The 9,962-nt window shown below is 52.3% G+C and overlaps 1 protein-coding gene across 1 annotated transcript in view; it reads left to right on the top strand.

Annotated features, from left to right (window-relative positions):
- ANKLE2 (ankyrin repeat and LEM domain containing 2) overlaps positions 1-9,962 on the top strand; it is a 25,129-nt gene that overhangs the window by 11,856 nt on the left and 3,311 nt on the right. Inside the window, exons 6-9 of the mRNA XM_077763574.1 lie at positions 1,231-1,353; positions 5,823-5,889; positions 7,385-7,557; positions 9,533-9,639. Coding sequence (XP_077619700.1) covers positions 1,231-1,353; positions 5,823-5,889; positions 7,385-7,557; positions 9,533-9,639 — 470 coding nt within the window. The remainder of the gene's footprint in view (positions 1-1,230; positions 1,354-5,822; positions 5,890-7,384; positions 7,558-9,532; positions 9,640-9,962) is intronic.

The following is a 9,962-nucleotide window of genomic DNA, read 5'->3' as shown; positions in this document are numbered from 1 at the left end:
GCGGCGACCCGTGTGCCCCTGCCCCTGCAGGCCCAGCACGGGAGGTCAGACCGTGAACGGATCTCAGGCCACAGGGCCAGTCTCCGGGGCAGCACGAATCCAGACAGTCCTAATGCAGAGAATGCAGCACATCTGGGAAAGGCAAGCCTGTTTTGGTAACTGAAGCTGTACCGGAGCACAAACCCGCTTGTTCTTTCTGTGTCCCTGTGGCCGCAGACCCGAGTAGAGCAGGGTGGCTGGCCCTCGGTGAGGCAGCTCGCCAGCCGGGACGACAGGGCAGGGCATGGTCAGCGCCGCTGCGGGCAGACACCCAGACCTCTCCAGGTCCGTGTGGGAAGTTGTGCGGCATAATGCGGTGGTCCTAGAGGTGTGGAGCAGGGGGTGGGTGCTGCCTGGAGGATATTTGTTCCCACAGGATTACTTGGGTCACCTCTGGGGGCGCACAAGGTGGCCGTGTGAATGCAAGCGGCAAGGCCCACGAGGAGTCTCAGGAGCCTGCTCTTGAGGCTGAGGGGAGGCCGGCACGTGGAGGGAGGGGACTTGAGAGCTGAGACGTGCTATCCTTGGTAACCACAGGCGACCCCGGGACAGAGCTCCTGGCCCTGGTTGGCGGGGGGTGGGTTCTGTTTCGGATGTGCTGCATTTGAGCCCGTGGCCATCCAAGTGAGGATGCCTGGACGAGGCGGGCTCCACAGCGTTTGGGGTCAGGCACGCTGTTTCCTGAAGGCTCGCTGATCTGTAGGCTTCAGTGGAGGGTATCTGGGTAGCACTGAGTAGTGTCCTGAGGTCAGGAGTGGAGAGTCTCATTTACTGTGTGTGATATTAGCTGTGAGAGAGATTTGGGTGCAGACCAAGTTCACAGACTTTATTTTATTCTGAGTTTTGTGTCCATCTCTGTACTTCACCTTTTGAGCATTGATCATATGACTTTGTACTGGGCCCTGAATTGTTAAGACTGCAGTTTATTGAGCAGGTATTATGCCCCAGCTCACTGGTAGGCTTCCCTTGGGCCTGGGTACCTGTAACTGGGGTGCTGGGCTGGCCTCCAGCCCTGGTTTAAAGTGAGGGTAAGTGCTAACACGCCAATTATTTCCCAGTTATAAAAACAATGTCTTTCTATAGTCTTTTATTTTTGAGCTTTTTTGTTTGTTCTGCTAAATATCTATTTTTATCGTAAAGCAACCTTATGAGCAAAGAAACATAAATATTCTTCCTCTGCACCTCTCTCAGGGCTATGACACACCGTTGCATTTTGCTTGTAAGTTTGGGAATGCAGATGTGGTCAACGTGCTTTCTTCACACCCTTTGATTGTAAAAAACCCAAGGAATAAATATAATAAAACTCCTGAAGATGTAAGTATCTTTTTTTGTTTTAAGTTTATTTACATTTTTGAGTGTGTGTGTGTGTGTGTGTGTGTGTGTGTACGTGTGCTCACGAGTAGGGGAGGGTCAGAGAGTGAGAGAATCCCAAGCAGGTTCCACACTACCTCCAGAGCCCGACGTGGGGCTCGTCTCACAAACTGTGAGACCGTGACCTGAGCTGAAACCAAGAGTTGGACACTTAACCGACCGAGCCACCCAGGTGCCCCTGTAAGTATGTATTAAATTGCTGTTACTATATAGTGTTAGACATGAAAATACACAAGATTATAGTTTCAGTCATAGCTGCTTGAAGTCACAGTAACTGTGTGAACGTGTTTGCCTCATGGGCACATCTTAGAACCATGATTACTGAGTAACATGCATAGCTCTTGGCTTTTTATCAAGTTTCCTCTGTGCGTACACACTTCAGTTGGCCAGGGAACTGGAGAACAGAGGTGATGATGTTGCTGATGGTGGTGATGATGGTGACAGTGTGATGATGGTGATGCTGCTGCTGATGGAGATGGTGGTGATGAGGAGGAGGGGGTGGGGATGATGGTGACGATGGAGGGGGATGATGGTGACGATGGAGCAGGGTGATGGTGATGGGGATGGTGGTGACGATGGAGCAGGGTGATGGTGATGGGGATGGTGGTGACGATGGAGCAGGGTGATGGTGATGGGGATGGTGGTGACGATGGAGCAGGGTGATGGTGATGGGGATGGTGGTGACGATGGAGCAGGGTGATGGTGATGGGGATGGTGGTGACGATGGAGCAGGGTGATGGTGATGGGGATGGTGGTGACGATGGAGCAGGGTGATGGTGATGGGGATGGTGGTGACGATGGAGCAGGGTGATGGTGATGGGGATGGTGGTGACGATGGAGCAGGGTGATGGTGATGGGGATGGTGGTGACGATGGAGCAGGGTGATGGTGATGGGGATGGTGGTGACGATGGAGCAGGGTGATGGTGATGGGGATGGTGGTGACGATGGAGCAGGGTGATGGTGATGGGGATGGTGGTGACGATGGAGCAGGGTGATGGTGATGGGGATGGTGGTGACGATGGAGCAGGGTGATGGTGATGGGGATGGTGGTGACGATGGAGCAGGGTGATGGTGATGGGGATGGTGGTGACGATGGAGCAGGGTGATGGTGATGGGGATGGTGGTGACGATGGAGCAGGGTGATGGTGATGGGGATGGTGGTGACGATGGAGCAGGGTGATGGTGATGGGGATGGTGGTGACGATGGAGCAGGGTGATGGTGATGGGGATGGTGGTGACGATGGAGCAGGGTGATGGTGATGGGGATGGTGGTGACGATGGAGCAGGGTGATGGTGATGGGGATGGTGGTGACGATGGAGCAGGGTGATGGTGATGGGGATGGTGGTGACGATGGAGCAGGGTGATGGTGATGGGGATGGTGGTGACGATGGAGCAGGGTGATGGTGATGGGGATGGTGGTGACGATGGAGCAGGGTGATGGTGATGGGGATGGTGGTGACGATGGAGCAGGGTGATGGTGATGGGGATGGTGGTGACGATGGAGCAGGGTGATGGTGATGGGGATGGTGGTGACGATGGAGCAGGGTGATGGTGATGGGGATGGTGGTGACGATGGAGCAGGGTGATGGTGATGGGGATGGTGGTGACGATGGAGCAGGGTGATGGTGATGGGGATGGTGGTGACGATGGAGCAGGGTGATGGTGATGGGGATGGTGGTGACGATGGAGCAGGGTGATGGTGATGGGGATGGTGGTGACGATGGAGCAGGGTGATGGTGATGGGGATGGTGGTGACGATGGAGCAGGGTGATGGTGATGGGGATGGTGGTGACGATGGAGCAGGGTGATGGTGATGGGGATGGTGGTGACGATGGAGCAGGGTGATGGTGATGGGGATGGTGGTGACGATGGAGCAGGGTGATGGTGATGGGGATGGTGGTGACGATGGAGCAGGGTGATGGTGATGGGGATGGTGGTGACGATGGAGCAGGGTGATGGTGATGGGGATGGTGGTGACGATGGAGCAGGGTGATGGTGATGGGGATGGTGGTGACGATGGAGCAGGGTGATGGTGATGGGGATGGTGGTGACGATGGAGCAGGGTGATGGTGATGGGGATGGTGGTGACGATGGAGCAGGGTGATGGTGATGGGGATGGTGGTGACGATGGAGCAGGGTGATGGTGATGGGGATGGTGGTGACGATGGAGCAGGGTGATGGTGATGGGGATGGTGGTGACGATGGAGCAGGGTGATGGTGATGGGGATGGTGGTGACGATGGAGCAGGGTGATGGTGATGGGGATGGTGGTGACGATGGAGCAGGGTGATGGTGATGGGGATGGTGGTGACGATGGAGCAGGGTGATGGTGATGGGGATGGTGGTGACGATGGAGCAGGGTGATGGTGATGGGGATGGTGGTGACGATGGAGCAGGGTGATGGTGATGGGGATGGTGGTGACGATGGAGCAGGGTGATGGTGATGGGGATGGTGGTGACGATGGAGCAGGGTGATGGTGATGGGGATGGTGGTGACGATGGAGCAGGGTGATGGTGATGGGGATGGTGGTGACGATGGAGCAGGGTGATGGTGATGGGGATGGTGGTGACGATGGAGCAGGGTGATGGTGATGGGGATGGTGGTGACGATGGAGCAGGGTGATGGTGATGGGGATGGTGGTGACGATGGAGCAGGGTGATGGTGATGGGGATGGTGGTGACGATGGAGCAGGGTGATGGTGATGGGGATGGTGGTGACGATGGAGCAGGGTGATGGTGATGGAGAGGAGGAGGGGGAGGGGGATGATGGGGATGGAGATGGTGGTGGTGAGCCGGGAGATGGGGATCATGCTGACGATGGAGCGGGGGGATGGCGATGGAGATGGTGATGATGGTGGTGGTGGTGGGGGGGGGGAGGGTGATGGAGATGGGGGGGATGAGGAGGAGGGGCGGGGGATGATGGTGATGATGGAGCGGGGTGATGGTGATGGAGAGGAGGAGGGGGTGGGGATCATGGTGACGATGGAGCGGGGTGATGGTGATGGAGATGGTGATGATGATGGTGGTAGTGATGGGGGTGAGGTTGGTGATGGTGGTGATGAGGGTGATGGTACTAAAAGTAGCTGACATGTGTTTAGTTCATTGTGTACAAGGTGCTGTCCTAAGCCCCTCCCAGATATTCTCAACTAACCTATACAAGCCTTGTTATGATTGATATTGGCAGTTGAGCAAAGTGTGCCTTAGAGAGGGCAGAGTTGAGGTGGGGAGGGAGGTGGACCTGACATACTGAAAGTGGGTGATTTGTACAGTGTATCAGAGCTGTTGGTGAGCCGACTTGGGTCAGCCAGCCCTTTGAAATGAATCTGTAAGGATCTTAATCTGGTAGCAGATGCCACCTGGCTAGTTGCTGTGGTTACAAAGATAGTGCCCATTTTCTATAGAAACTAGAATACACATAAAAAAAATAAAATTTATCATTCTGTAACTCAGAAATTGCTATTATTTTTCATGTGTGTGTCTGACTCAACTGTTTGTGTGCACAGGTATGTATGTTTTTTCAACATAAGATGGTCTTTAGTAACTGGTATTCTTTTTAAGTTAAAAGAAAAAATTTTTAAGGCTTATTTATTTTTGAGAAAGACAGACAGCACGAGCAGGGGAGGGGCAGAGCTGAGCTGTCAGCACAGAGCCTGACGTGGGGCTTGAACCCACGAACTGAGGTGATGACCTGAGCCAAAGTCGGACGCTTCACTGACTGAGCCCCCAGGCGCCCCAGTAACTCGTATCCTTAAAAGCATTTGCCTTTCCTCCCAGTCAGTTACGTGTTTTAAAAAATAGTTGCAGTACTTCCAGGGTATAGTTTAGTTTGTTTTTCTCGCAAGCTGGCAGGAGATGGTATTTTTGTGGTTCCTTCCTTATTTGAAGGTTATTGTGGTTTTTTATCATTTCCACCAAAAATGTTCTTGGAACATCCTACAATTCTCTAAGGAAGAAAGTTGATTCCTGGAGTAGCAAGAATAAAACACTAAGTTCCGTGCTAAATAGGAACTCTGTTTTAACCCATCCAAACAAGAGCAACCAACAGGCCCCAGGCGCTGGAGCCCATAGAGCTCAAACTTATAAGCGTGTGTGCCTCTTTGCCCTGACTGAACATGCCTTTCCTTGCGGAAAACTAGAAGTGTAGGGTAGCAAGAAGAAAGAAAATATAATTCACCCACAGGGTTTGTTTTTCTTGTCCTGACCCATGCAGCTTATTTATAGAACATTTTGGGAGAAAGATTATACTGTTCAACATGTGTTTTTGGTTGTGGGTTTTATGAAATATTCACCATTAGGACACTATCTTTGTTCTGTTAATCTTAAGACTTGCTTTTATAAAATCATTTTAATGATAAGATGTTGTGACAAATTAAGATTTAGATTGTTCACATGCTGTGTCTTTTTAAAACAGGTCATTTGTGAAAGAAGCAAAAATAAGTCTGTGGAGCTGAAGGAGCGGATCAGAGAGCACTTACAGGGTAAGGGGGGCCTGGCCTGGCATCGTGGGGAGCGGATGGCCTCTCAGGGTGACTGCCTGAGGGTGGTCTTCTGCTTCCTGAACCCCCAGCTCACTGCGATCTTGTTGCTCATGGCATCACCCCGTAGTCTCTGTCCGTCTCGGGTCCCTGCTCCCTGGGAAAGGCCTGCAAGTTGGCAGAGGAGAGAGTGGGAAGGGCCCTTCCTGGAGCACGTGGGTCGGGCGGCCAGTTGGTTTGTCACGGGCACCCCTTCCGCCCTTTCCTGTGCCGCCCACTGCACCCGGCCCTGCTGCTCCCGTAGAGCCGGACTGTCCTCGCCTGGCTCCCTGGGCAGTCACCTCCTGCAGCCCCCACGCCCCGGCCCTGGGCTCAGCATTCTGGGTTGAATTGCTATGAGGCATGGGGGTAGCCCTTCCTGATCAGGGCTTTGGGGGCTCCTCTCCGCCTTCTGGGCCTGTGTTTTGTGGTCAAAAGCTTTAGAAGCGTGAAGATGGCTGGTTTCAGAAAGGGTTTGTTGCTAGGCTCTTTCCGGTATGTTCCAAAGGTGGCAGCACAGGTGCCTTTCCTTGCGTCTTCTGCTAGAAGTCTGGCAGCCCTGCGTGCTGTCTTTCCTTCTCTCTTAGTTTCTGTTACATCCGTTTAAAGCAAAGGTCAGCAGATGCCTGCCTGGCCTACCACCTCCTTTGTAGATGAAGTGTTATTGGCACACGACAGCCTCAGCTATCCATCTGCATGTGGCATCTGGACCCTTTCCTGCTATGCCATCCCAGGTGACATCATCACACTCCACCATTGTTCTTTCCACATTTCACATGAGAGTGCCGGGTGATGCCAGGTCTGTTCAGAGGTGTGTGTTCAGTGATAGAAGACTGTATGGTAAGGGCACCTGGGCAGCTCAGTTGGTTGAGCCTCCAACTTACTTCAGGTCATGGTCTTGTAGTCCATGGGTTCAAGCCCCACAACAGGCTCTGTGCTGACAGCTCAGAGCCTGGAGCTGCTTCAGATTCTGGGTCTCCCCCTCTCTCTCCACCCCTTCCCCGCTCACGTTCTGTCTCTCTCAAAAATAAATAAACTTAAAAAATTTTTTTTTATTTAAAAAAAGTTAATAGTGGCACCTGGGTGGCTCAGCAGGTTAAAAAAAAAAAAAAGTGAGAATCTAACTTTCTCTTTTTAACAAACCTTGGGCTCCCACTATGCTACCGTTGTTCACACAGGCCCGGTCTTTATAGTACCTGGGAGTGAGGACATGTCTGCTGCTGCCCTTCCTTCCGTCCCCTTATTTTCCCGGCAGAGGAAGATTGTGTGGCTGACTGAGTCTCTGGCAAAAACTGGCCTCTGCCCCAGGTCCTCTGGCGCCAGAGCCTTTGCAGCCTTTTTAATCACTGAATGGCTGACAGAGCCGTGGTGTTTCTCAGGCTGTTGACCAGCTGCCAGACAGCACTGAGGTGAGAATCTGCCCAAGCAGATGCCTTTAGCCTGTGTCTCCTCCTCCCAGGCCACTACTATGTGCCACTTCTGAGAGCTGAGGACACGTCGTCTCCAGTGATCGGGGAGTTGTGGTCTTCAGACCAGATGACCGAGACCTGTCACGTCGGCCATGGTGGAGGCGGCCCCAGAGACCCTGTTCTGACCCTGCGAGCCTTTGCAGGGCCCCTAAGCCCATCCAAGGTGAGCTACTGTGGAAGCTTCTGGAACCAGTTCCTGGCCATCCCCACCAGACATGCCAAGTGTTCCAGCTCTTGCTTTGTGTCTGGTCTTGAGACCAGGACTCATGGAGTCCTAGTGAGTTGGTGACCAGGTTTGAGGACATCTGGTGGAGAAACAAGAGCGTCTTAGCCCTGTTCCTCACCCGCTAGCCAGAGCGGATGTGGAGGTGAGTCCGTGCGTGAGAGAAGCGAAGTTTACCTGGGCTCAGCCGCCTCCGCACCATCGTCACCTGGTGCCCCGTCCGTGTCAGTACCTGCTGGTCTAGCCGGGCTGTCCGTTCTCATATTCCTGGATTTGTGTTGTCACTAGGAAACCTCCATTTGCAAACTGTGTAGTTCACCTTCTGGGCTGAGGTATTTCATACACTGTGTGTCATCTTTTCCTCTTGTTAAAAATAATTTTAAAGGGGCACCTGGCTGGGTTGGTCAGTGGAGCATCTACCTCTTGATCTCAGCTTAGGTCTTGATGTCAGGGTCGTGAGTTCAAGACCCACATTGGGCTCTGCATTAACAGTGCAGAGCCAGCTTGGGATTCTGTCTCTCTTCCTCTCTCTCTGCTCCTCCCTTGCTTGTTCTTTTTCAAAATAAATAAATAAACTTAAAAAAAATTTTTTTTTAAATAAAGGGGCACCTGGCTCGCTTGATGGATGGAGCGTGCAACTCTTGATCTTGGGGTTGTGAGTTCAAGCCCAACACTGGCAACATTGAGTGTGGAGGTTACTTAAATATAAAATCTTTTTTGTTGTTTATTTTTGAGAGAGAGAGAGAGAGAGAGAGAGACAGTGTGAGTGGGGGAGGGGCAGAGAGAAAGGGAGACACAGAATCTGAAGCAGTTCCAGATTCTTAGCTATCAGCATAGAGCCTCATGCAGGGCTTGAACCCACAAACTACGAGATCATGACCTGAGCCAAAGTCAGACCCGTAACAGACTGAACCACCGAGGTGCCCCTACTTAAAAAATACCAAATCTGGAAAAAAAAACAAAAAACACTTGACATGAGACCTACTGTCTTAACAAAATGTAAAAAAAAAGATAATTTTACTTATTTTTTGAAGTTTATTTATTTTGAGAGAAAATGCATGTAAGGAGGGGAAGAAGAGAGAGAGAGGGAGAGACAATCCTAAGTAGACTCTACATTGTCAGTGCAGAGCCCGACGTGGGGCTCAAACCCAGTAACTCTGAGATCATGACCTGAGCTAAAATCAAGAGTTGGACACTTAATTGAGCCACCCAGGCATGCCAAAAATAATTTTAGGGGCATCTGGGTGGCTCAGTTGGTTAAACATCTGACTTCGGCTCAGGTCATGATCTCATGGTTCGGGGGTTTGAGCCCTGCGTCGGGCTCTGTGCTGACAGCTCAGAACCTGGAGCCTGTTTCTGATTCTGTGTCTCCCTCTCTGACCCTCCTCTGCTCACGCTGTCTCTCTCTCTCTCTCTCTCTCTCTCTCTCTCTCTCAGAAATAAATAAAACATTAAAATAATAATAATTTTAAATAGTTCAGTTACAGAAGTGTCTCCAAAAACAGGTGTTATTAGGATTAGATTCATTTGTGTTAAATAAGACTTAAGCGTGACCTAAAAACACGAGCATGCATTTCCTCTTGTGTGATGGGCAGGTTCCTCGAGGCTGAGCGTGGCAGCTTGGCAGTGTCGGCCTGGGGGTCCCGGCGGTCAGCTCTGGCTCCCAGCCCAGCCGGGGCCCCTGGAAGGGAGCAGGGCTGCGCCCCACGGAGCCTTGCCAGGGTCCCATCATGCCGCTGTGCGAGCGTGGCCCTGAGGCCTGTCCCGGGGACCAGACCGGAGGGCACGTCGCCCTGGGGGTGTGAGGAGGAGGGGGAAGGACGCTGGGAGGCTCTTGGCCGGTTCTGGAACGCCGGTGGTTCTGTACGTTCCCCTGTGACTTGGGTGCACACAGCTCCATCCATTTTCTCCTCAGGCAGAAGATTTCCGCAGGCTCTGGAAGACCCCACCTCGAGAGAAAGCGGGCTTCTTTCACAATGTCAGGAAGATGGATCCAGAAAGAGGCATTGAGAGAGTGGGAAGGTACTTGCTGGCACAATGCGAAGCAACACGGAGCTGAGCGGCAGTGTGCTGTATGCCACGTGCGTCTGTGTTGACGCCAGTTACAGCTGCCTTCAAAATACCAGTCCTGGGAAGCGCTCACTGGGGGACATAAAGCCTTTTCCTTGAGGTGTAATTCCCGTGAACGTCACCCCACACTGCGGAGCAGGCGTGTCTGCCACGGAGGTCGCTCTCCGGGTGGGACTAGTGGGTAGCGTGTCCAGGTGTCACGGTGTTCTGTATGATGTGTCAAACAGAGGGGTCATCTTGGCAGTAAAGGAGGAAATAAAACACAAGAGGCGGGC

The sequence above is a fragment of the Crocuta crocuta genome, unplaced genomic scaffold (genome assembly GCF_008692635.1).
Source record: "Crocuta crocuta isolate KB4526 unplaced genomic scaffold, BGI_CrCroc_1.0 scaffold114, whole genome shotgun sequence".
Lineage (NCBI taxonomy): Eukaryota > Metazoa > Chordata > Mammalia > Carnivora > Hyaenidae > Crocuta > Crocuta crocuta.
The sequence above is the reverse complement of the archived record's forward strand: the minus strand, read 5'-3'. Positions and strand labels throughout refer to the sequence as shown.